The following is a 27,771-nucleotide window of genomic DNA, read 5'->3' as shown; positions in this document are numbered from 1 at the left end:
TACACCACATTGCTTGAAAGTGTTCTGTATTTCGACATGAAATAATAAAGTTGTGTGGTTTGCATCCATCCGTATTGGAGTCTAGGCAATATTTTTTGATGCGCTGATATTTCTAGCTGTCATGGGAATAGCTAAATGGGTCCCTCTATGTTTGGCAAGGAACAGATGGAAAGCCTTTACACACACTCACACACACACACACTTCTTACATCTGGGGTAGCCAGCGGCGTTCTGGCTCGTATGGCTAACAAAACAATGTGAGCGTAAGGACAGAATATGATGTCATCCGTCCAACATCATATACCGAATTACTGATATACTATATAGGAAAAAAAAGAAAAGGTAAAGGAACACAGGAATACAAAAAAAGAAAAAGAAATGAATGAATGACATAGAAATGGGAGAGAGAAAGATAGAGAGACATAGGACGCAACATCATGAGCCCAGAAGGCATGCACTGCATGTTAACATTAGTAGGTCAGCCAGCACAGAAATAACTACGCTCTGTGTATGTGTGTGTCGCAACCTCATGCACTCACAACTCGCCAATTGCGGCAGATTCTCCATCCTACGCAGTGGCCAATCAAAAGAGACTCCATACAATAACATTTCAAATATGGTCACGTGCAGTTTTAACCAGCTGTGCATTACCACATGGGTGATTTTTCTTTTTCTAAAATGCTGTGTGAGGACACTGACTCAACCTCGCAACTATAAACAGTGCACCAGAGAAATCAAAGGTGTCTCCCATTAATGAACTGTCATTTGTGGGATATTTTCTAATAATTCATAATCCAGTGGAGAAATAGGAGGAGTAGTGTGTCATGTCTCTACAGAACACAAATTCGAGCAGCTGAAATGTTGGCGTGTTTGTCATTCACACAGTGCCTCTCTGTGGCAAAACACAGACACGGCAGCACCTGGAAAATGTTCTCTATATTTATTTCATCTTAAGCTTGTGTAATATACATTGTTTTACTATTTTTTTTTAGTTTTAAAGGCTGTTTCTTACATTTAGTGAGTAAATATAAGGCTGTGCGCGGGCTTATAGCATCTTGTTTAGTTATTCAAGATATATACGAGCTGCAGTTACATAATAAGGCATACATACTGTATAACTCAGCAGTTATACATTGCACATTCTCTCTGGATTTGGACGCAGACATGTAATGGCTTCAAACATTTATTGACTGTATTTAAATATGAGTAGGGTTATAGCCATATAATGTAAACAATATGCCACTTATCACAAGAGGACAATTTTTATCTGTAGGGCAACAGTTTTTCTACCGTCAATCTCACATATACATACAGTACTACTATACTACAGACTAGTACAAGAGGGACAAGGTTACGTTTTATAATGTGTTCTGCTCACAATACACATGTAGCATTGTCATGGTGTGCTCTCCAATCCATCCTCACAGGCAAGTGGTCATGGGGTCACAAAGCCATGGTGATTCCTAGCTGTTTAATTTCGCCCAAGTCAATGAGAAGACCTAACTGAACTCAGATGAACTCAGATGACTGCCTGCCGTGTGTGTGTGTGTGTGTGTGTGTGTGTGTGTGTGTGTGTGTGTGTGTGTGTGTGTGTGTGTGTGTGTGTGTGTGTTTATACACACTGTAGGTTGATGTGTGTGTGTGTGTGTGTGTGTGTGTGTGTGTGTGTGTGTGTGTGTGTGTGTGTGTGTGTGTGTGTGTGTGTGTGTGTGTGTGTGTGTGTGTGTAGCGCCACAGGGATTAGTCATCTGCTTAATGGGATTAACTGCTCTGGTCGTACTCAGTCATAGCAGGACAGTACACTGCTATTTGTATTCATCACAAACTCATAGTGCTGCTGTAATTACTCTGATTTCGTTCTGGATTTGGGCTTGGTTTGGGAGATGTGGACTTGCTTGTATGAAGATTGAGACACAGCTCCAGTTAGCAACATTCTAGCTAGATTTGGGGGAGTTTAAGGGTACCTTTTTCATGATATTGCCCCCCCCCCCCCCCCCCCCCCCACAAAACAACAATGCCCTGAGCCACGAATGTTGTTATAATTGCTAGTTGTAACGATCTTGTCTGGACTCATCTTAGTATAGTTGTGTTGTCTCCAGGCCAGCGTCTACGTAATGAATCTAACAAGTGACAACTAGCCACAGCGACCTGCTTCTCACCCCACCTTGAAGAAAAAAAAAAGCTGCTACAAATCGGGTTTTTCAACACATTACCCAATCGTCGGGTGAATATTAACAACTTTGATAATGAAATATTTGAAATATATTCACTGAAACCATTTCAAATGAATGAACTAGAGAGCTGGGGGTTATCAAAGTTAACAAACTAACAAAACTAGACTAAAAACTAAATAGTCTTCAATGAAAAGCAGTAAAAAATAACTTGCCTGTGCTTTATCTGGTTCTCTCACTTTCTTTAACACGTTATCCATTGATTCGAGGTGAATAACGTAGTTAGAGTTTAGCGTTCAACAGTGGATTGATAGCCTGTGGTGTTGAAATGTCCGCTACAGTGAATGGAGCTTGCACAGGTGGCTATCATTAATTGGTAAAGCCAAAACCTCTGACCCTAGACAAATTCCTCTTAATTACTCAGCTCCAATTGATTCTCAGCCAGTTTCCGTTATTATTAGCAGCACTTGATATAGCTCTTTGAATACATGATTCAGGGACAGGATCACTGTCTTTATAAAGGACGTGACAGGGCACAAGATGATCTGCAAGGTGCCCGAAACACTGATTTGTATGGCTGCCAAGCTGCACTTTACCTAAAATAGACATTGGAAAAAGGTTAACATTGGCCGAATACCAGGGATTATGGAAAAGGTACTCCTTTATTTAAAAGGTGCTACAAGGAACTTTTCAGTTTTTGTTAATTCCTTTGGACAACAGCGGTAGTGTTTTTACGACGGCAGCTGTTGTTCCTGGGTGAGCATACCGATGACAATTGCATTAAGATAAACTATATACAAATAGCATGTCGTTTATCATCATCGAAAAATTCAGAAATATTTAAAAGTTCCTCATAGCACCAACACCATCATTTTAAAAATACTCCATTAAAAGTCCAACATCAAAAACTCTTCTTAAGTAAATAAGCGACTGATACAACAAACTAAGTTCTTCTTACTGATGCGTCAACGTAAGGTACATTGTACTGTCGTGGCAGGAAAAAAAGGAGCTAGTCTTAACTACTTTATAAATGGTTAAGTGGTTTAGTCCAGGCTCATCATGAGCCCCTTCGCAGGGGGGTCCTGAGAGGATTATTGGAAGAGGAAAAAGGTATACTGATCTGTATACATTGTATGCCTTTTTCTCTTATCTTTGGGGCTGTCTAACAACTAAAAAGTATGACATTTCCCAATTGGGAGAGAAATATAAAGTACATTTTAATTTAAATACTCAAGTAAAGAGAAAGTACCACAACTGTGTCCTTAAGGCCAGCACTTGACTAAATGTATTTAGTTCCATTTCACCATTCAGAATTTTTTGCAATATGTTATTACGTTTGTGTTTTGTTTTTTATCAACGTGTATAAGGATCAGGGGACATGGGTTCAAACACCTATATTTGACTGCAAGCTTTAAACACAACAACTACTGTGCATTCAACAAACTGTATAGTGTTTTACATACACCACACATGCATGAACAGGTAATGGTCTTCTGGCCATGTATTACTGACACTCTACAATAAAGATGGACTACAAAATAAATTCTGAATGAATCAAACCTCAGAACAGCAGGTGGTGAGTCAGAGAAAAAACAACTATAATCAAAGTAGTTGAAGGTACATTACATTGCTTGAGGCTGTACAGTTGCGTTGGTCCATCTCCATATGAATATCCCTGGTGCTGGCCCAGTAAGTGTCAGCCATCATACAGGCAGTAACTATCTTAAGACCGTAATCCAATTTTATTCACAACAGGAGTGGATCCCAGACAGCTAACCTTTGGCTGACTGCGTCGTAAAACTTGGCTTGCCTGAGACAGCGGTCCGTCATTGCTGCTTTAGTTCACTGCTGATGCATAGCTCTCGCTTCAATAGTCCTGGAGTTGTTTTTGGAAGTTCTCTCTCTCCTCTCTCCTCATGCTTTCTTCTCCGTTGATTAATTTTTCAGCTGTGACCCCATCCACACAGCCTCGCAAACACTGCCAGCTGGACAGTTGCACAGTTGGATGAATCGGTGGAATGATTTAGCATGGAGTCTTCTGGCAAACACACATCCAGTAAGATTAGCTAGGTATAAGATGAACCCATTCACACACACACACACACACTTGATCTCTCTCTGTTCTTTGGTCGTTGAGTGTGACTCTCTCATTCTTTTTCTCCTCTTTGTCCATCCTAAAATAGATCCACGTCCATAAAGTCTATTAGCAGCCTAGGGTAAGCCTCTTATAGGGAGAGCGACTCTTACTCTCTCGGAGCAGGGGAGGCCAGTGACACTGGGTAAGACCAGACAACAATCGCACACTGAAAAAAGCCAGGATAGGATAGATAAAGGAAAGAGGATTGGACGGGATAGAGCAGAGAATATCGATAGGAACTAAAATCCACTCAACAACCTTTGGCAACTATTGCCTCAGTTTGTATTGTATTTCATGTGTGCACTGGAAACTTAGTTTACGTTATTGTTATGTCACCATATGCATCTCTGCTAAGAGTATATTGTAGATGATTGCACATTACTTCATTTAAAGCGTATAAGCCTGGATTTCAAAACGTTCCAGTCTTTTTATGCCTTTTTCAGTTAAAGGTGGAGTCAGTCTGCAGAATGTTTGTTGTCAAAATCGCCTTTTGTCAATCTTAGAGAATATCTCCTCACAATCCGCCACCTGTGTGTGCACTGAAAAAAGTGTTAATCCAAAGCCTAGGCTCAGCAAACTGGCATGTTACTAGCTACGGTGGGCCTTTGTTTACATACCAGTTTACATAGCCTAGGCTGTGGATTAACACTGGATTTTCTTCAGCGGACACACACAGTACGGACAGGCTCAGGATCGTAAGGACATTTTCGCTGATTTGGACAACAAGAATTCTTCAAATGTCTGACTCCACCTTTAAGCCAGAATGCACATCATGAAATAGTGTCAAATAGGGAAATGTGAAGAAGAAATAAATCAGGCATATGCAGCCTGGAGCTCAGGGAACACCCTCTGAATTTAAATCCATTATCCTAATGAGATGAATGTGATTAAGCAGATGAATGGGAGATGGAATCCCCACCGTCTCCTTGTACATCTTCCAACAGACTACAGACTCATTTCTGTTTGTTTATGTCTCTGTCCTTTCGCATTCATTCACCAGAACCCCAGAACCACGCAGCCTCGACTTGTTCTTGTTCTATTGTATCAGGCTTTGTTTGGAAATGTGGGCAGATTTGACATCTTTGCAATAATCTCCATGCTTACAACAGTGAGATTCCCTGTCCAGTCTCAAACTCAACATCCATGTGTTTACCAGCATTATAGAAGGTCATTATCCAATAGCTGGCAAACTCCTGAACTGTCAAGACTGTATTTCTTACATACAGTACAGTAGTCCCACAGGATGACCTAGTGGTCAATTGTATTGTCCTTCATGCAGATAATGTGGTGCAAACTATTAGATTGGGTCTGATTCAAGATAATTCCAAAACCAGGACCAAGATTGTATTAGGATTTAACTACATATTCAGTGTTTCTATGTAACTATGCGTGATATAACCACGAGAATATCAGAAAAAATACAACTGTGTTTCGGAACATGCAGGATCAGATGCTGTGGTCTGCTCTGTAAGTTTGCAGTACAGAAGAATAAAGTATTTGAGATGTAACGTACTGTATAGAGTGAAAGACACAAGGCAAGATATTTTAAACAGTTAAAGGAATACTTCAGCCATACAGAACCAGCGTTCTATCATTATACAATCACTATTATAATCTAATGATTTTTTTGCACATTTATACTAAATAGGATCTCCAAATTCAATACACCTTCATATTCCAACCGGTGAAGTAGGTCTTTAAGTCCTAAAATGAGGTCATAATTACTATTCATACAAACTAGTTGCTCCATGCATACCCTAATATTTACAAAAGGATGTGTTTGCAGTTTTGTTCCAAAGAAAGCACCTGAATGGTTAAATTCTCCATCCCTGCCTTTCCTACATGGCTTATCCTATGCAGAGTCAGGAGGGGCATGAGCCTCACATTGGTTCTGCTGCTTTTATATAGGCCATGCATTTCTGAGCATGCACATACAGTATGTGCATAATGTATGGGTTTAAAGGTGGAGACAGCAATTCAGGTTGTCAAAATCACTTTTTGTCAAAATGTAGTGAATATCTCGTCACGACACGCTACCTATCTGTGCTGTGTGTGCGCGCTGAAAAAAAGTCCAGTGATAATATACAGCTTAGGCTCTGTAAACGGACATCTTGCTAGCTTAGGTGGGCCCCTTTCATTACATTTCATTTTCATTTAACTTTTATTTATCCTCATAACATTGATTTCCTTTCCAATTTACAGAGCCTAGGCTGTCTATCACCAGATTTGTTGGCTAACACACAGTAGGGAAAGGTAACGGATCGTGACGAGATATTCACTGATTTTCCCAAAATCTGGTTTTGATTTTGACAACAAGTGTTCTCCAGAATGGCTGACTCCACCTTTAATTTTGCCAGTACAGTTTTTAGGAAAGTGTTCTCTCCTGCATTGAGACGAGACATTCAACCACTGAATCAGTCAGCTATATCAACAGCCAGCCAGTCATATTTGAGGTGTGTGTCCTAGCAACCCAGTTTCCGGTCTCTCAGGGTGTCACATGGTGTCGGACCAACAGCTGAGCAACAGCTCGGCATTCCCATTAGCGTCGCTTCACTGGAGCGCAACCTGCTCTTATAGGACCTCACCTCATAGTCTGTTCATTCACAAATGGTATAGTACCCCCCCTATCTGTGTGACACGCAACCCCTCACCGATTGGAGCTGGCATATTGTGAGCAGGTGCACCTAGTTTCCCATCATTTGCTAATCCTTTAGTTTACTGTGAGATGGATGTGTTAAGTGGAATTCCCCCCAAAGCACTGCACGTCTCGGTCTCACTTTTCCATCCAAACAGCACGCTGCTTTTGATGACATTCAGTTCATTCTGACCCAATTCACACCAAATGTCAATGTAAAAATGAAAGGGATGAGAGTAATACATGAAATATTGAGTTCCATCATCATCATCACACAGCCTTGAACATTTGATACAAGTCAACCACACTGTCGAACCCAATTAACTTATACTGTATGTCTTGATGTGTTGGTCTTCTCTGCTCCCCTCCTGTGTCTCACCTTGGTAGTGAGGATACAGATGCAGTCCATCCTCACCAGTCCGACCGGCAGACTTTCACCGGAACATCTCCCAATGTTACAACTTTCCCGTTCCGCCACTCAGCTGCTTGTCGCCATCGGTGACATCTGTCTATCTTTCAACGTCCACTCCTTCTCATCCTCTTCTTTCATCCCTCCATCCCTCTCCTCCCTTTCTCATGTCCTATTCTCCACCTGTCCTTTCATCGGAGCACACCAAAGAGAGGACGATTCCTCCGCTAAAACACAGGCCGACTCGGGAAAAGCGGCAGCCGTTGTCCCAAAGCACCTCCACCCGCAACCTCTTGTTCTCCAGCTGCTTTCTTCGCTTTATGGCAGCTGGTTGCCACATTTTGACCTCAAAAAGTGCATGCCTCGGAATATGTATCCACAGCTTCGCACACGGGAGAACACACTCGCGGCACACACACAAAAAAAAAATACTGGCAAACGTTCAGAGACAGGCGCAGAAAAATGCACACACATGGATGCACAGGCGAAACGCTCACACAGACAGACATGTATGCACAGACATAGGCACACATAAAAATACATATAGCACACACACACACACAAACACACAAACACACACACACACACACACAAAAACACACACACACACACACACACACACACACACCACTGTATGCTGTTTTATCAGGTCAGTCTCAGTTTGGCAGTGGGGGGTAGACACAGTAAACAGTAACAGCAGTATAGCAGCAATAGATGCTCTATTTTCAACTTTGAGCATGGGTCTTGGCGAGGTTAAGGCTATACGTATATGCGCCCTGAAGCACAAAGATGGGATTTCTATCATTAAGAATATACACAACTTCACTACAATCGATGTTGAAACCCTAACATAGACAATGAACATATTATACAATATAAGCAGAGCAGAGAGAGATTGAGGAAAGATGGGTGGGAATTGTCTCGGACTCAAATCTCTTCAATAAAACAAACACACACACACACACACACACACACACACACATATCATATTATATTTGTTTCTGTTCCTGTCCTACTCTACTTCTTTCCGCCTCCACCCTCCCCTGGCTCCGACTGCACTCAATGTTGGTTGTCTCCTGATGCCCACTGCTGCCAACGGAAAGTTGTCAGTCTGTGTGCACTTGGTTGTGCTAAATATGTGGGTAAACATTTCTTCTACAGCTGAGTTATCTAAATAATTCATTAATAAGCAATGTAAGTGCAAAAAGTTCTTCACTTAATTTGAAGTTTGCAAACACAGGTTTCCCTTTTTGTCAGATTAAAATGATAGTTGATTATTTTGCATTTCAAAAGGTAGTAGGCACAGCGCATGAATGTAACCAAAGTTACAGTACCTCCAACCCCATCACAACTATACAAGCAGTATTTGGCCTGGTGAAAAAATGTGGCATGATGCACACACAGCAACAGCAGCTGTGTGTTGTATTGAAAACAACTTGAGCATAAAGCAAAACAGTCAATCTCAGCACATTTTCCCCTGAGAACTGGACTATCAGTGCAAATCTGTAGTCAAACAGTCTAAACCACACACACACACACACACACACACACACACACACACACACACACACACACACACACACGAATACATTACATTTTCCATTCCAGCAATATCAAAACAAGACAAAGCCACATGCATGTGCCCAATCTCTAAAGCCCGTTCTGCTGACTCTACTGGACAATCAAATTGTTCAGTTACTCAACCGAACAGATTCCCTTTGTCACATTATGTAATGCAGTGCAAGCCAATGTTCAAAACAGCCAGCCTGCGTAAACAATCTGTCCGTCTAATTCTGCTCTCTGCAGCCACCAGCAGCCTTTTGATAAAATGCTTCAAGAGGAGAAAAAACACTGTCACTGGCCAAGACGTGATGCACTGATTCAAAACATTTTCCATAGAGAATGACATACAGTACATGTCAGACATGAAGCAACACATTCAAACTACAATTGTCAGTCATAAATCCACCTGACAATATACACATTGACTATGGGAGCCTTGTACAGCACCACCAAAGCACAAGGAGATAATGGAGGATATATTTCCATTGAAAAATTGTTTCTCTCAGTCCAAGGCAAGAAAGAATGACCTTGATTTATTTCAGTTCTCCTGACCTCAAGGTTGCCATTCAACAACTTAGATCAACCACTTTTATATCAGACAACATGAACCATACTCTGCTGTTAACAACAATTCCTGCTGATTTCTAGAGGCACTAATACACAACAGCCAGAGATGTCTTACCTTGTTGGGGGTCAGTGGGCTCATAACGGGCCTGGGGCTGGATGGACCGGGGCTGGGGCTAGTGGAGGGGACTTTGACTGCTCTGGGGCTGGTTGGACTGTAGGAACAGAGAGAGAGAGAGAGAGGGTGTTTGAAAACTGTCAGCTATTACAATTGTACCACTACACCTGAATTCCCAATAGCACTAGTTTGCTATTGGGAGTGCATGTGTAGTGGTTTTTGGTACAACAATGCATTGCAGTGTTGTATAATATGTGTCACTTAACCCATGTGACATACATACTGTATATTTCAATAACACAAAGCTATTAAATAGTTGCTAGCTTTATTAATGTCCAATCTAAATGGAATACTTTGTTACATACTACTTTGGTGTTACACACTGTGAAAAAGAATGTATAAAAAGCATGGCATTTAATAGCTAAAATCAGTTTGTGTTTTCTATTAAAAATGTGAGACATTTTATGTAAAATGTATTTATTTCTACCACTGATTGGACATAAACTGAATAAGCCTACATAAGTATATCAAGTGTATTAGTCCAGCAGGACCAGGGAAGCTACAATAGCCCACACTATCACAAAACAGGATTCTATTCAGCACACTGTTGGATCAAATTGTGAATGAACACTTTTTTGTTTCGTCCACAAATATTTGGTGTTAGTTGCTCATTGCTGTAGCGAGTTTCCTAGAGATAATACATTGATTGAATCTGATATAATGTCAATTTACAGTGGCAAATGATGGTTTGCTAACTATTAAAATGTATACTCATGTGTTGGACATACCTCAAGAGAGGGCCTTTAGTGAGAGGCCCTGCAGCAGGCACAGTTGGGCTGCGGACGTTGAAGGTAAATTTGCCCTTGTTTGGGCTAACTGGACTGGTAGTGGAGGGGACATCACCTCCTACGCCCGGCTCCTTGTTGGTCACAATAGGTGCAGAGATTACCATTGGGTCTGTGATGTCTGTGTCTCGCTCTGGGCTGGTGCTAGGAGTAGTGGGGCCACTGGTGGTGGGGGTTGTTTTGTCTGGCGTGGTTGGAGACACAAAGCCTTTGACGGTGCTGGAGACGAGGGCCGAGACCGTCACCTGATTGCGATCTAAAGAGAGAGAGAGAGAAAAACGTTTTGTGGATTGGCAAAGAGGCTAGATGGGTTATTGAATGCATGGCGATATAAATAAAGGACTAGCAAAATTACAGAACTAAACATTTTTTGAATAATATAAATAAACAAAATACATTACAACACATAACATACAACAGAAAAAGATTCACCAATTAAATAAATCAATTCAGTTGCAAAAAATATAAAGGAATTATGCAGGGTTCATTACAACCGCCCTCTGGAATTGACTTGAAGTCGTGGGGTAACATTTCCAAAAAACTCAAAAAATATATTCATGCTGTACCTGGAGAGGGAGAAGGGCTTTGTGGGTTGGCAACAGTGGCGGAGGCAGTGACGGAGGTGGCTGAGCTTTCTGATGAAACATTAGAAACGGCTGCAGTAAGCTGTGGCCTTGTTCCATTCTGTGACAATCTGGGAGGCTTTTTTATGGGGCAAGAAGACGGAGCCTTTTCTACACCATTCCCTGGGCTGGGTGTGGCAGGGCCAGAGGGAGTAGAAGGCGTAGAGGGAGAGGTGTCTGATGCCGGCGATTTGGTAGCGTCTCCAGGCGAGGCGGGAGGCAGAGGAGCACGGTACTTGAGCTTGGCTTGCTGTGACTGAGGTGAAATGTAGGGCTGTGTTGCAGGGCGAGGTGGCTTTGGCGTGGTGGGGATCGGAGGGGCCGGTTTCTTGAAGGACCTGGGTCTAGGGGCCGGGGGTTTGGGCTGAGGTGATTCTGCAGTATCCTTTGGGCTAGAGGGCACAGAGGGAATAGGCTGTGGCTGGATTGATGGCTCCGCTGCGGGCTCCTCTGGCAGGTTAAGGGAAGCGGGTACCGGGAGGTTTACAGGACCGTCTGTTTGATCTCTCTGCTCTACAGTACTCTTGCTGTCGGCATGGAGGGTGTGCTCATAGTACTCCTGGATGTCTGGAGGGAGAAGAGCAGAGATTAGGCTATAGACTTTACTTTATCATAAGCCATAAAAGGTAAAGTCAGCGATTCTGGAGAATGCTTGAGATATTTTCTTGACAAAATCTGTGAATATCTACTCACGATCCACTACCTGTTTGTACTGTGTGAGTGCTGAAACATACATACATAGCCTATGTGTTAATACACATAGGCTATGTAAATTGGTATGTAAACCAAAGGTGGGCCACCATAGTTAGTAACATGCCCGTTTACAGAGCCTACACAGTACAGACAGGTAGCAGGTGGTTAAGGAGACATTCACTGATTTTCAGAAAAAAGTGATTTTCACCACAAGCATTCTCCAGAATAGCTGACTCCAACTTTAAGAGTTAAGTAGATTAGGAAATGAGGTCATGAAACATAAGAGAGGAAGGATGACTTATTGAATGCATGACTGTATAAATAAAAGAATAACAAATTACAGAACCAAAACAAATGGAATGATTGATTAAATATCAGCACACTGAGGCAATTCTTACTCCAAAGGACACAGAGCGGTAGAGCTGATTGAGTTGACAAGTCGACCAGCAGAAAATAAATTGCTACTTAAATCACATATTCAATCTTTCAAGGCATTCATCAATAACAAAAAAAATCAATTTCATACAGTAAAGTATGAATGAAGTAAATAAATGAATAATTGATTGCAATCGTGTAAAGCTGGTCCAAATAGAAAACCAAAGCAACTACTGTATATTGAACGTTGCATTCAGATATTGCAAGGTAAATTGGTAGATACAATCAAAGCAAACACAGCTGATACACTGTTGACCTCTAGTGGCAGCACAAGGATACTACAGAACATAGGCTCCTGCAGTAGTTACACTTTCCCAATAACTGAGAGTTGATTTCACTGCTATTTCCCTTATGTAGAAGTAAGAACACTGACATAATGTATCCAAGAGACTGTTTCACTTCCCCTGAACTGACAGGCCATTCTACTCTAAATCATACACGTGGTTGTGAGCTCATGCTGCTAACTCAGATAACTTGTGTGTACACAGGGAAGTGACCGTAAAATAGTGTTACAGGACAATACACAGTACAGTAACACACTGTCAAATCCAATGGACCTAGAGTATATTAAAATATAATGTAAAATATATTAAGTCGAAAGTCTTTAACACAAAATATTACAGTAACAACGGAAATGAAAGGTCTAAGTTTTACAACAAACATCTCAGTCAAAGGTCAACGTCACAAACAGGAACTCATGTAAAGTGAACAGCACGTACACACACACACACACACACACACACACGAGTGTTACAGTCAGAGCTAAAGGGCTGTGGGCGTGTCGCAGAGCAGGTGGGACCAGTTTGTCGTCATGCACATAAAACCACAGACACACATGTGCCCAATGTTTTTCTTCTCAGTCAGCAACGCTTCACCACAAGCAGAACTGACCAGTGACACACACTCTGTTAACTCTATGGAGGAATTCATACTCGCTACACATTCTCTAAATGTGTGCAAAAACGTTCTACAAAGGGGCCCTGTGTTTTTCTGTGACCGGCCACATCACGCCTACTACAAACATCTTGCGGACGCCGTGAAAACTAGTGCAACCACTTACTGAAAACAAGTCTCTTATGATCAGCCTGGCCCTCTGTCTGCTGGCATACTAGGCTACTGTATCATAGCCAAACGTTCCGTAACAAAAGCGCACGCAAGTTTCTTTCTTCAAGCCCTCGTATACTGTGCCATAAAAAAACGTAGCGTGCTTTTTGTGACACCGCTCAGTCGACGTTCAAGAATATCATCACACATACATTGAACCTGGCTGCAGCGTAGCATCACATGGTTGTAAATGTGTTTTGAAGACCACAACAAGAAACAATGTACAGTGTCAGTTGATTTAGCTATTGACAGTTTCTGTTTTATTTGCCAAGTTTCTGAGATAATGCAATCCAACACTATATTTGAAAAACTGCTATCTAAAACCTATATTCATAACAATGTACCCGTTAGTCTAGATAATCAAGAATGATTGTAGAAAATAATGACTGCACCCACACTGAGGTGTATGTTTTTCCCAAAAATGTAAATTTGTGTAAGACAATATAATTTTTTTGGGGGGGTGTGTGGGGAGCAGGGCCGCGGGGGGCTGAAATGGCTGACTAAAACGTATCACATTGATCTGTGGTAATATATTATAAAATGTTGCAATGGGCAGTATGCAATATACTGTACACCCATGTTCTATCTTCATTCAAACTGTGAGTAATCAACAACTCACCTAAAAAATCCTTAAATCTCATACAAATATCAAATTCAAGCATCAACAAATGATAGGAGGTTCCGCAGATAAAACCTTACCAAATCTTCAAAACACTATAACACCAGATCTAAATGGATGTATGTAATAACAATGGCCGAATCCTTACCAAGCAGAGCGCTAAAGAGCTGACTCTGGAAGACATTGATGACCCTGTCCAGAGACTGATGCAGCTGCTGGTCTTCCTCCACGTGGCCCGGTTTGGTCTGGTTCTGTTGTCTCTGGTTCAGTTTAGCACGGTACTGCTGCAGGAGCTCCAGGGCTCGCTGAGCATCTAAATACAAAAGTATACACGTTAAAAACCAGTTTCCCTTCAAACTAATGATAAGAGAAAGGAAAAGATCAATCCTCTAGGCACTCTTAAATAGAGCAAGGAGATTAAGGTGCCGTCCATTAAAAGACCCTATTTAATTGAGGATTACTATGGTTAAAAAGCTGATTTACATTGCATCGGGGTGAAGTAAATAGACAGATTAACAACACCTGGCTTCATATAGTGTGTGTGTGTGTGTGTGTGTGTGTGTGTGTGTGTGCGTGCGGACACAGGTGTCTCTCTTAGTAGGCTTTTAAAAATACCTCATCTTTTTGTTTTCCTTGAGAGAACCAGAAGAATGTTCCTGTCTGTCTCAGCTACTACTTGTTTTCAGTGTATCACCTTTCATACACAACACATTTGAGAATTACAAGGATGCAACTGTTTGCTTTAGAGTTCTATCAGGGTGCATGTTTACTCTCCGCTCCTCATGACTTTATTTTCATAATTTAATATAACAATAAAACTGAAAACAGCAGTTTTAAGTGACAAAGTGCCAATTTGTTGCAAATTCTGGAAAATCCACCACATATATGGCACCTTATTGTGTCTGCATGATTCTGAGAAATGGTAACTACTATGAACTTGTATTACCATGTTTTTTGTAGGCCTTGGTTATTTAAAAGGGCATAAGGGCAATACGGTTTATGGTGTTCAGAGAGATGCAGACAGCATTCCAGGTTCCATGGGCATTGGCACTCTGAACAGCTGATCAAACCGGAAGCTTTGAGAAAACAACAGCAAACTCATACAAGCGTCCGCGTGCAGCATTTTCTTGTACTAAAAGATGTCAACCCAGACAGCTTTCAAAATAGTTCCAAACCTAATCATTATTCGCATAACCACGCTGCACAAGTGTTTCCAAACAGTTTCTCATTCACTTTAAAGCGGCATTCAATTAATAGTTAGCAAAAAATCTCTCTAAGCGACAGCTAAAGCAACAGCAAACAGACGGCAAGCCTAGTCAAAAAGAATTAAAACTATGAATAACTAGCTGAATTGTGGATAACTTGTGTGCCGAATACACCACAACATCATAAGGATTAGTTAAGACTCTTGAAATGGGATATGTGTGCACCAATAAATAATTCAACGTTGAATTGCTGTTATTTTAGAGAAGTTTGGTTCTGGAGAGAGCGCGCGTCGCTGAGCTGCAGCAACACCATCAACGCAACATTCTAGAGTGGTTGTTGAAACTGATGTTTCTGATGTCGTTAATCTGTCAAAACTACATATAAAAGCGAAAACACTACAGAGATGCAGGAAATATATAGCTAATTATCAAAAACAAAACATTACATTTACCTTTCTGTAGCAGAGGCATGGTGACACGCACAGTCGTCCTCACCGGGGCGTGTGTCTGCGTCGCTGTATGTGTGTGTCTGCGTGTGTGGGTGACAGTGTATGTGTTATTACAGATGTGTGCGTCTGTCCCGGGACAGCCTGCCTCCAAACTGGGACACCTACGCGACAGCACAACAGTCTACACACCGGACTGTCTTTTGCATAAAAAAAATCAAAACTTTTTTTTTTCGAAGTCCGAGAAAAAAACGAAAAGAGAAACTGACATCAAGCGATTGACAGCTACAGCCGCCGCGTGGACTTAGAACCCGGAGCTATCGCCTTCTTTTTGCTCTCTCCTTCTCTTTCACTTTAGCTCTCGCTCTGTCTACCTTTGGTTTAACTTGTTCTTCACTTCACCATTCAGGTGACTACGCTCAAAACGCAGTCCGACCGGTTTTTTTAGGCGGTCCTGTGGGAATGAGGGATGACACACACACACACACACACACACAAGCAGACGCGTGTGTTCAGCTATACTTGTGAGGACACTGATTGACATAATGCATTTTAGTCCCTTACCCTTACCATGAAACTGTACATGCCTAACCCAACCCCTTTCACTAACCCTAACCTTAAAACCTAGTCTTAACCCTCAAACAGCCCTTTAAAAGGCCCTCACTTTCCAAAAATGTCTTGCACTCACTCAAATTGGTTCTCACAAAAATAGATGCAGACCTAAAAACAAACACACACACACACACACACATCAATGCACTCACCTATAAGCAGGTCTGAGAAGCTCTCCATAAGCGGCTTGTGGATGTTGTGTGTAGTATTGTCATGTTAAACAGCCATATATTGTGTGCAGAGGATGAAAGCCTTGTCTAGCCTATGCCAGGACATGCACTGGATCTACATCTAATCCACTCAACTCTGAGTATAGATTTGGGTTTACGGATAGCTCTTACCTCCCCTCCCCTAGGCTCTACTACTTACTGTAATAACTTTACTATATGTTATGACTAAGCTGCATATTGAACTGTGCAAATATGAAACTAAATGTCAGGTATTTTGTGCTGTGGGAAGTGATGTTTTGTCTATATATTTATGGCCAGACACACACACACACACACACACACACACACACGCACACGCACACACACGCACACGGACACAGTCTAAAAAGAGGTGTATGAGGATGGAATCCCATTGAAATGTCACAGGTGTAATCCCACCGGCTGTCCAGACAAGCCCATCCCTGTGTGATTTTGGCGGTTATTGTCATGGTAAACAGTTTTATTGTGTGGAGTAGATTAAAGCTTCTCTATCCAAGGCTTGTTCTCAGCCTGGATCCACGTTGACTAACAGGACTTAGTTTACCCAAAACAACGCCTTCTTCAAGGAGTAGACTATGTGCTCTATCAGACATTGTTGGTTAAACACGTCAATACAAAAACATTATACATACCAAATACGTTGCTATCCAACACGTCAACGATTGGGCAATTCTATAGTCTGTTATTTATATGTGACCTTATAAAAAACATCAATGCCTGTCACTGTGTGTAGCCAATTGGTAAATGAGTGGCTATAGAAAAACTCTGCTAATGTTTTGTTTTCCTACTAAAAACTATACCAAAATTAGAAAATGCAATATTGCTGCAGGACACATGTTAGTTCTGTATGTTGGGCAAATTTATGTTTGTGCCTGATCTGTTGGCTACACAGAGAGGGACGCTTCATCCACACAACCACACACACACATACTCACCAACCATAGGCAGGCAGAATGCAGGTCACTGTCTCTGGTATTGTTATTGATCAGGTCACAAGATCACTAGAGCATATTGACAGCTTTGGGCGGGTGCAGAAAAACTTTCACTCTGTATCTCTCTTTGCATACAGAAACACACACACACACACACTCTCTCTCTCTCACACACACACACACACACATTGGCAGCTTAAATGTATGTAGGATTGTGTAAATGGGTTGGTCAGTGAGTACATCGTATCATTTTGTTCAAACAAGTGTGTAAAACAGAGTAAAGGGGAAGCAGGGCAAAGGGACGTCATTCTGTTTACGTCAATGGATCTGTTAGTGTGATAATGTGTGTGGGTGTGTGATAATGTGAATGTGTGTGTGTGCTGTTACCCTCTATTGTTAATTGTTGGCTTGTACCACAGTAAGCAGAGCTGTTCTACAGAGAGCACTGATGCCAGGAAAACAGTGGGCAATGGTACACTATAAACCCAGTGAAGACAGTTTAGCTATTTGATACCTATCTTATTATACAGTACACTATGTAAACAAGATAAGGAGGGAGTAGTTTGCAGTGGTAAGATGTATAACTTTGATGGAAGTAAAGGTAGCAACAATATATTTTAATATTCTGATAAAGTACTCTACTCTATATTGTATTCTACCTGTGTGAGTCTGGTGGGTTAAATCATATTTACTGACTTGAACAAAATTATAAACTGTTGGTTAGTCTCATTTATAAGAGGCATAGCATCATATTTAATGCTTTGTATGTAAAAGCTACAGATACAACATAGGTTTATTGCTTTCATATGAAACATTTTAAGTAAAAAGTAAAGTTATCTCTATAGCACAAACTCCAGAAAAAAAGCACAAAAAGTTTAAAAAATGTTCCTACAAAATGCATTTCTGGAAGTTACAATTCAGCATTCACAGTGGTTTGAAATAAAACAAAAACAGTGTGTCATCATTTTGCATACTATGGCCAACAATAATCCTAATTACTGATTGGCTGGCATCATGACACAGTTGATAAATTGTTCTAATATTGCTCACTCCTAAACCAAACCTAACACCAGAAACAAACGCCTTTTGGTAAACTACAACCACCTTTATTATTGCCTAGGTTTTACTGCTCGCTTGTAGATATAGCAAATTACGCCCACAAATGTACATAGTATTTATAAGTTAAACATGTAGAACACCATTCTAACTTGCAAATAACAAAAAGTGTCCTCTTAATTCCAGACATACTGAATGACTGAATGAGATGTATTTTCTTAATTGGCCATGGAATGGATTAGTCTATTAATGTCCTTGCCATAGAAATGGTTGTGAATAAATCATAGGCTGAGTTGATTAGCAACAGGTCAGATTGGCAGAGAGCAGGAAGGAGTTGTTCTTGTTGATGCATGTTGTGAGGTGTACAAAATCCAGCAGTATTTTGTAACCGTAATACTTACCGCAATGGATGGAACTTTTTCTTTGAGCCCCTGAAAAACAAAGATACAAACACTGACATGACATGGTCTTCTACCATAATAATGAGGAACACAGTTTGTGGGGCAGCTTGACACACTCAGCTGCCCCCTCAGTGATCCACTGGTCGGATAAGTGTCTAGAATAGATGAGATGGACGGATAGAGAGCGGGATGAAAAGGACTCAGGTTGTTATACTAATGGACAGAGACACAAAGGAACATCTGCGGATATGACGAGAGCTTCTCTACTGAGCCTAATCCACCGGAGAAAACTGAACTGTCTTATCACATCTCCCTTTTCTCTATTTCCTATTTCACTTTCTGGAGCAGTTTTGGGGGTTAAAGGTGGAGTCAGCAATTCCGGAGACATAATCAATGTTGTCAAAATCAGTGATTATCTCCTCACGATCGACTACCTGTAGGCCTACGTAGGCTACTGTGTGCACTGAAAAAAAATCTGGTGTTAATTCAAAGCATATAGGCTCGGTTAACAGGTAGCCTATGTGAACAAATGGGGCCCACCATAGCTAGCAACATGCCGGTTGGTGGAAATGGTGGGTACCGTAAACCTAATACCAACCATCCTCCAGCTGCTAGTTTACAACCGGAGTTCACCATCTTGTCGGGGATGAAACCAGCAACCTCATGGTTACTGGTTCACCTCCCATTTCCTGTAGTTTTCTCATTATTTGCAGAATGTCTTTCTTCATCCGTTTCCTAACACCCCCCTTTCCTCCCATATTCATCCCCTAATTTCCTCCTTTTCTGTTGTAAAAAGGAGCCCTTATAAATCACCCCCTTTTTAAAGACAGATTTCAATGCACCAGGAAGAACCCAGATTACCAATAGTGACATTTTTATTATTTGTACAATAGAGACTTTAGTACATTATTCAAAACACTTCTTATATACTGAAAAAATGGTACGTCCCAAAGCCCAAAATGGCTCCAGTATAATCGCTGCACAGCATTTTTTCCAAATTTTATACATATATTATTATTTTTTTGTAAAAACTGTATCTTAAATAGTATGTACAGATAGCGTCTGCAAAATGCATTCTAAACACATGATATATATTATATATACTTCTGCAATTACATTTCTCCGCATTAATACTCAGAACTGAAAACTGGAAGGATTTCAACTTGCATGTGCAAATAAATAAATAAATAAATAGTTCTGTTAAATCGCCACTAAAATTTGTCCAACTTATAACTCGACAGCGGTTCTCTCTTCAGAGGTCAAAGTACTTTTTGTCACACAACAGAAGAAGCAGCATTCAAGTTGGGTAGGTGTAGGTACTGCAGAAAGCATGAGTACATTCACAATCAATATGAGTCATTTTAAATTGGATTTCATTCACAGCTATGTACAGTGACAGCGTCCTCAGCATTTGTTCGGCTCTTATGTAGTTTTAAACACATAGAAAAAGGATTTTTTTTTATATTCATATACATATATATAATATATATTTGTATAACACAAATTCACAATTACAGTAGAAATACATTATATACAGTTTTTGAATAGTACATGTGTAGGTCTCCAAGTCATACTGTGCGTACTTCCATCCATAACTTTGTTATAAGTGTCATTATTATAAAATATCACAATTTTTGAGCAAAGCTAAGGTATATCAATATATTTAGAAAGAATTACCTGAAACATGTAGTAAAAAATAATTATATTATCAAACCTTTTTCTCAATATCTTTGATATTTTAAACTCTAAATAGGGTTGGGTGAGACCAAAGTGTGCCATTTCGTGTCCCTTATATTGAATTAACTAAACTCTAACGCCTATTAAGAGGGGTTGGCACACAATGGGCACCGGATGACACTGTCATGTCAAGTAAAAGCAAAGGACAGTGGAGGATGTTGTTTTGTTCTGGATGTAACATCAGATGTTCTACAGAACAGATCAAAAGTCACCGTCGTCATGAAAACGTCTTTGAGACACGTGTTGCATTCACACGGAGACAGAAAATTAAACTCTTCACTCTTTTTTTTTCGTGGTTCCTTCTGTCAACTCAATACAGTTTCTGAAGCATGACCATCATGGTCAGATTTTATATCACCGCATGGAAATGGTTTCAGAAACATCTTGCTGAATCACAGTTTGCACATGTGAGTCTGATTTACTTTGTTTCCCTGCTCGTCTTATTGTCATATTCCAAACACTACTTGTGTTCTACTTCCAGCATATAACGTTTGAACATTGAACATCGGGTGTCAAGTAGCATATCATCAGGTTCAGACAGTTACAGTGACATTTCAAGCGTAGCCAAAATACTTTGTGACACAGATCAGATCTCTTTCACGGCAGATTTACCCATTAAAGCTATAATGCGGAACATTTTCATATAAATTAATGTAGTTTACATTTAACCCATTGCCAAATGAGTCTACACAAAGTTGACTAAGCCCACCAGCTCCGCAAAACTCTCTCTGTATTTGTCAGTATGGCAGTGTTTAAAAACTAAGAAGTCCACAATATGTTTCAGTTGTTGATTCTGCTGATAAGAAAAAACCTGGAATTAAATCCACGATCACCAAAGGATTACCTCATGTAAATGCGCCGACAGTGTTGTTGTAATTACTCAGAATAATTTTATGGGAGTAACAGAAGTTACGCAGCATAGCTTTAAGACACTATCAGTGCAGATCTGGTCTGGGCCACAAAGAGGTACAGCTTGTAACGTTTGGGCCTGTGTGTAAATACAACCAGTGAGGGGCGAAGGAGGGTCCTTGTGGCACCAACTAGGGAACATCAGTCTCACTGAAACTCTGGTATAATACATCTAGGGAACTCTAGAAGCCAACTGAAAACGGCTGGCTGACAGTGACCAATGATACGAAAGCATGCTGTGACTTTATCATACAACTCAAACAGCTAAGAAAAGGGGCTGTAACGTTGCTGTAACGACACTAGAAAACAGGACCTCAAAATATGGCACAAATGCTATGAATAATGGTACCTTGAGTGTGACCGGTTTTATAACAGCAGTTGAATTCTTAAATCAGGCTAGAATATAGACAGGGCTTCGTTGTGTACGGGGGCACATAGGTCTATTTTGTGTGTGTGTGTGTGTGTGTGTGTGTGTGTGTGTGTGTGTGTGTGTGTGTGTGTGTGTGTGTGTTTGCCTGGTAGTTCATGTGCATGGCAGTGTGTGTAAACATTAGCATGACTTGCTCAATAGATGGCACTGCAGGATCATTTAGGCTCAGCTGAAAAATCTCAAAGGGCCGAGCCTCAGAAATATTGCTTTAGCTCCTTTCAGCACAGCTGTGCAAGCGACCATTTGTAAAAAAAAAAAAAAAAAAAAAAAAAAAAAAAAAGTAGCATTGATGAACTATGAACAGTGTTTCTATACAGAAGGAAATCAGTGGTATATTTTAGAAAAATCTTCCATTTGAAGAAATAATCCCTGTATGTTCATATGAGAGAATTCAGAGAGTGGTTTATCATCAATATTTATATTAAACTTTTAGAGCCGTCTGTCCAGGCTCCAAGGAGAGATGATGCAGCTCTAGAAAAAAAGCCGCAGCTCTCTATATGTACAGAAGGCAGAAAGTCTTGAGTTTCTGTACAATGGATGCAAATACCTGCAGAACAGAGCGGAAACAGAAGACAGCAGAAAATAACAGAACACAATAAAGAAAGAAAAAGAGAGAAAGAGAGGAAAAAAAATAAAGACAAAAGAAGAGAAGACGACAGAAAAATAGAACAGAATAGCAGTCGACATTAACAAAACAAGGAGTGAATCATGTGCTACTCCAAAAAAATAATAATAATCTAAATCTACCATGGACGGGATAATAAAAGGCAGTGGAGAAAAGCAAAACAATACCCCCGAACCCTGAACAACCAACCAATACAAAGAAAACTATTCAGACTGATTGATCAGATTGATGATGTCTAATTAACAAAACCAACAGGAGCCCTGTATGATACTCAAAGCACAGAGAGTCCTCTTGTGGTTCTGTCCAGTCGTCAAGTTTTTCTCTCTCGCTATGGTACATTTTGGCACTAGTATTTGCCTTTTGGTCCAGCAATAGGCAAATCAATGTCTTCTTGTTTTCCCCTTACAAAGATAAAAAAAGGCGGCTCATTTATCATATTATCTCAGTTCCAGAGCAAGCCTCCAGCAGCGGAGGACAGGTGGTGGTGTGGAGTGGAGTGGGATGGCGATGAGCAGAGTAGTAGTAGAAGAAGAAGAAGAAGAAGAAGCTTGTTGTGTTTTGTTTTTGTTTTTGTTTGGTTTATAAAAACTATCTGTCTAGCACGCGCCGCTGTCTCTCAGAACCACCAAGTCCACCGTCCGCTGGAAACTCTTCAGCAGAGAGACGGCTGTCTCGTGCTCCATGTGTAAAAAACTATGTCCGTTAGCCTGCAAGGCAAACACGCAGCACAGTCAACAGCAGTGTGTGTGTGGCCATGGATGTACTGTATTGTATGTGTTATGCAGTATTTTCCATACATATGTGTCTACGTGTGTGTATGACGTGAGAGTGTGTGGATTGTTTTGGGAGGGATGGAGGGTCAGTCACTGCCTCATTATCTCAGTAACACATCACTGTTGGGGAAAAGAGAGAGAAGAGGAGGAGGAGCTACACAGTCATGCTGTAGAGAAAGAAGGGGTAAAGACAAAAAAGGGCTTTTAGGTGATTTAGATGAGCTCATTCAGCTAAACTGTACATCTGTGGAGAGAAGATGACACGGAGGGAGAGAGGGGAGGAACACATGGAAGGAACAAGGGGTCAAGGTGGGGGAAATCTTTCACGGTAATGTGCCGGTATCTCGTTTTGACCTAGCAGTACAATCCTTATAATAACACACTAGCTCAGTAGGTGACATCACTGACTTTAGTACGGTAAACGAGGGTTCGATTCCCAGTCAGGGCGGAGCAAATCCAGTGAGGGTCCTTAGGCAAGACCGTAAATGCTAACTGCCTACCTCCAGTTGTAAGACGCTTTAGATAAAAGCGTCTGCTGACATACAAGATACATACTGTGATTCAGATTTACTGCAAACAGCAACACTCACTTTCAGAATGTAGATTGGAAAACGTTCCCAGTGTTAAGGTTAATTTCTTAAGCAAAATAACTGTGTTTAAAGGAAAATTAGGCAGTGAGATAATATAGAAGCAGATTGGGAACAGCACCAAAATGTGTCCAGCACAAAAATATGTTTTGGTCTCAAAAAGAGTTAACTAACCTGAAAATATCTACTAGTAATGTAAAGAATGAACAAGGCATTTTGGCCTGTCGACTTCTGCAGTCCCACATTTTTTTTATATTGCACTGTATGAATATTTGGAAAAGGTTCTGTTTCTTAATATTATAATGCTTGCATGTTGGCAATATCATGGTAACATTTATAATAACAGCATAAACTGGAAATGCTGGGGTCTGGATACAAACACCCAGTAAGACCAACACAAGTGGGTGAGTTTATTTGTGATCAGTGTTGACTGTATGTATGTAAATGTCCAGCTAACTGTAGCTGGTATAAGGTATACACACAACTTTCTCTTTTTCCAACTCTGCCTTACTGGTTATAAAGTAAAGGAGAAGGGGTAAGGGAGGGAGGGGTAGAGGGAGGGAGGGAGGGAGAAAGGGCAGGGCATGTGGCTGTCTCTGTCCCGTTTTGATGACGAGTGAGAGGGTGTTACCTGCAGTATCTTGTCTCCGGGCTGCAGGGCGGAGTTGGCGGGCCCGTCATGCTGTACCCTAGTAACAAAGATACCCTATAAGTCAAAATGATACACCGTTAGGACAACACAGGGACACGATGGTTTAGAATCTTTGCCTTTCTCATTCTCATTATTCCACCCCACCCCATCCCCTCCGAAAACAAAAAAAATAATAATTATGCCAAAAATAGAACCTAAAGTAAAGTGCATGAGCAACGCTTTCTCTTTAAAGAGGCATGCAATTTATTTCGTGATCTCAGAATTTTAGTAAAAAAAAAATGTGATTGTTGTCTATCTTAAAATTTTAAAAAGGCACTGAGTGATACATTATCCCCAAAAGACATAGATTAAACATGTCAAAATGGTTCATCATCTGTTTATACAGAATAGGATAAACAAGAGGTTAGAACGATAGGTGTGGGGTGGGTATTATAGGTAGGAAGCAGGTATGGGGCAGAAGGTATTTTTCATCCCCCCATATTTTCCCTCAATAACTCAAGGCAGAGATTGTAAAAACACCAACATCTTTTCAGGAGCTGAAAGATGTTTTGGAACACGGAAAAGTGTAGGACAATGCAGCTGGGTTTGGCTGCAACACGGTTCAACAGGTTGTGCACGTGTTGAACACACAGTAGTGAGCTGGACAGAGGGTGACACCAGGTATAGCCAAAAAAAATGATGTAGTATTGATAGCGCAATAGCACCTTACTACAGTATATGGATGAAGGCAAGAACAAACACATATATACTGTATATTGCATATTAAAGAGGTGTACATGTTAGAAGTATTAGTAAATGTACTGTTCATGGTGACATTGGCATGTGTACAGTGAGCCTCATGTGTGTATACAAACAAATAAGTTGGATCATGGCTATGCAATGGTGAAATTTGTATTCAAATTGGTGTATAAATCCAATGCATTCTACAGTATTACAACATTAAAACACATTGACTTGTTTAATTTGTCATTTAAATCTGATCAATTAATTTTGTTCACATCCTTCCACATACATAGAAGGTGAACATAGGCACATACGAAGCTCATTGTGCTTTACAATTATGTTTGTTAGCAGCTGAAAACTGTTAGTCACAACAATCAAACATTGACTAGAAAGCAGTTTGCACACAAAGCTGCAGTGCTCTGCAAAAACCTTCCATTTCAAAGTTTCTGAATATTTCTAAAATTTTGAAGAATTACCATTTTTTTTCAGAGGTACTGTTCAAATTGACCACAAATGGGGATAATATAAATGGTCAGTTACATAAAAAGGAAAATGTCGGGGTTGAGGTTTTTGCAGTTCAGTGATAACATACACACTGTTTTTCACAGAAAGATAACAATTTATATGTTGGTCATTGACAGCAGCTCAGTGTGCAAACTGCAAAGAGAGCATATTTAGCTGAACAAGGAACAGAAAATTGGATTTTCAAACGTTCATGGCCCATATCTGAGAAAAAAATCCATGTTCTGCTCCTGTCTTCTGTTCTTAAATAGCGTCTAAGAAGTCCATACATCAAAGACCCAAGATCCCACTCCCCTCAATACAGGAACTCACTGCATCCTAATTAGCCAGAAGTGAAAGTGACCCAGTGGCTTAGAGGGTCACTGTAACTCTCTTAAGTCTTAATAGAGAAGACCCTTATCATTTCCTTTCTTTTTTTTTTTCAAACCTGATAATGGACATCTGGCAGGTTAATACAAAGGGCTTTAACAACGGGCAAAAACAGCTTCACTATAGAATAAGAGATACAATGTGATGAATAAACTCTTTTGAGAATTATCTTTCAAATAATCCGAGCGAAAGTTTCTTTAAATTTCTTTCAATTTATTATTTTATCTTTAAAAGTGTTTAACTGAAAATAAATAAAATAGAGGATGATTCTGTTGATTGTATTTGTATGGACATAAAAGCATATCCAATTCAAACTGACTTTGTTGAAACCAATTTGAATATGATACTGGTCTAATAGTATTAAAATAATCTTTATACAGCCATTTATAACACTTTTATTTATATTTGTTTTAACCACATTAAAGATCAATGATTAATCTACAAGTGCATGTGTATCTAGCTGCAGGCAAATCAGAGGATTGGGTGCAAACAACAAGCTGACCACACGGGGCGCCATAGCCCTTTAAAACAGCAGTGACTGAAGTTCACACTAGGGATCCAAACCACAGATGTATAATTTATCAGTCAAGCTGTTTTTGATACACAGTCTTTTTTACACTGTGTACACAATACACAAGTATTTTTAAATCCAGCTCAATGTAGCATTAAAACTACTTAAGTAGGCATAACCCTTGCAATATTCTACTCTGACGAAAATAGTCAGAAAAGTGTTGGACAAACCAACAGTTAGTTCTTAGAAGTAGGTCAGAGAAGAAGATCAAACCACTATCAAAAGGCATCTGCGTCAGTTTGAGTAAAAACTGCTGACGAATTATTGGAAAACATTAAAAGGAACTCTCAGCTGAGATAATGTGTGGGGATGGAATTAAAAAGGGGACTAGAGTAAGAACAAGGGCAAATGTGGTGTAATCGTTTGTCTATCATAGTGACATTAACAGAAGGCAAAAATATCCCCTATGTGTGACCCTGTAAGGGCCTCATGTGTGGTTCTAGTGAGCTAAGAAGACATACTGCTCATTGCACTCCACATTTAGGACGTCAAAATGCGAATCACATTTTGGATTTGAACCATAAACACCCCCATGACTAAGGTAGAAATCACCAATTGTTAACGTTAACGTGCATCACTGCCAAAGAGCCCATGATGATAAACAGGTGACTATAACTGTTTACCATTCATGGAGATTTAAGAAAAGTACTGTAAGACGGTAAATGTTTACTCAAACATCAAATATCGCAAATTATTATAAACTATGTCCATATGTATCTAACCTATTTTATACGGGATGAATAGGTATATTCCATCAAGGAGAATTATTTAAGAAAACGCAAATTAGCTTGCACTCCATATGCTGCCTGTGTAATATGGCATTACTGTAATGGACAAACTGCCACTGGTGGACTCTTGCGGACAAAGGCAGAGTTTGGAACTATTAAATAATTGTACGAGTCAGCAACCGAGTCTCTACTAATTTAATACAACTTTAAGTAAAATGACGACTTGGCAGTTTCTTTGTTATCACTTCACACACCTTCTGACTTCAATTAACTCATCATTTTGTCACATGGGCTGACAAAAGAGTTCTTCTTGTCGGGCTCTCTATTTATAGACCAGCCACTCAGCTTCCAAACAACAGTCAGTGAAC

The 27,771-nt window shown here is 40.3% G+C and overlaps 2 protein-coding genes across 2 annotated transcripts in view; both read right to left on the bottom strand.

Moving 5' to 3' along the window:
* Positions 1-15,914, bottom strand: part of LOC307254386 (disks large homolog 4-like) — a 99,329-nt gene extending 83,415 nt beyond the window's left edge. The window contains exons 1-5 of the mRNA XM_080032762.1: positions 15,574-15,914; positions 14,065-14,229; positions 11,009-11,632; positions 10,386-10,698; positions 9,598-9,694 (exon numbers count right to left, since the gene is read on the bottom strand). Coding sequence (XP_079888888.1) covers positions 9,598-9,694; positions 10,386-10,698; positions 11,009-11,632; positions 14,065-14,229; positions 15,574-15,592 — 1,218 coding nt within the window. The 5' untranslated portion in view covers positions 15,593-15,914. The remainder of the gene's footprint in view (positions 1-9,597; positions 9,695-10,385; positions 10,699-11,008; positions 11,633-14,064; positions 14,230-15,573) is intronic.
* Positions 15,915-23,074: 7,160 nt separating this feature from the next.
* lrrc7 (leucine rich repeat containing 7) overlaps positions 23,075-27,771 on the bottom strand; it is a gene marked incomplete at both ends in the record, with an annotated part of 62,010 nt that continues 57,313 nt past the window's right edge. Inside the window, 2 exons of the mRNA XM_080032936.1 lie at positions 23,075-23,185; positions 24,470-24,544. Of these exons, the coding sequence (XP_079889062.1) occupies positions 23,075-23,185; positions 24,470-24,544 (186 nt within the window). The remainder of the gene's footprint in view (positions 23,186-24,469; positions 24,545-27,771) is intronic.

This window comes from Ammodytes marinus (assembly GCF_949987685.1).
Source record: "Ammodytes marinus genome assembly, chromosome: 8".
Lineage (NCBI taxonomy): Eukaryota > Metazoa > Chordata > Actinopteri > Uranoscopiformes > Ammodytidae > Ammodytes > Ammodytes marinus.
This window is presented reverse-complemented; position numbering and strand designations above follow the sequence as displayed.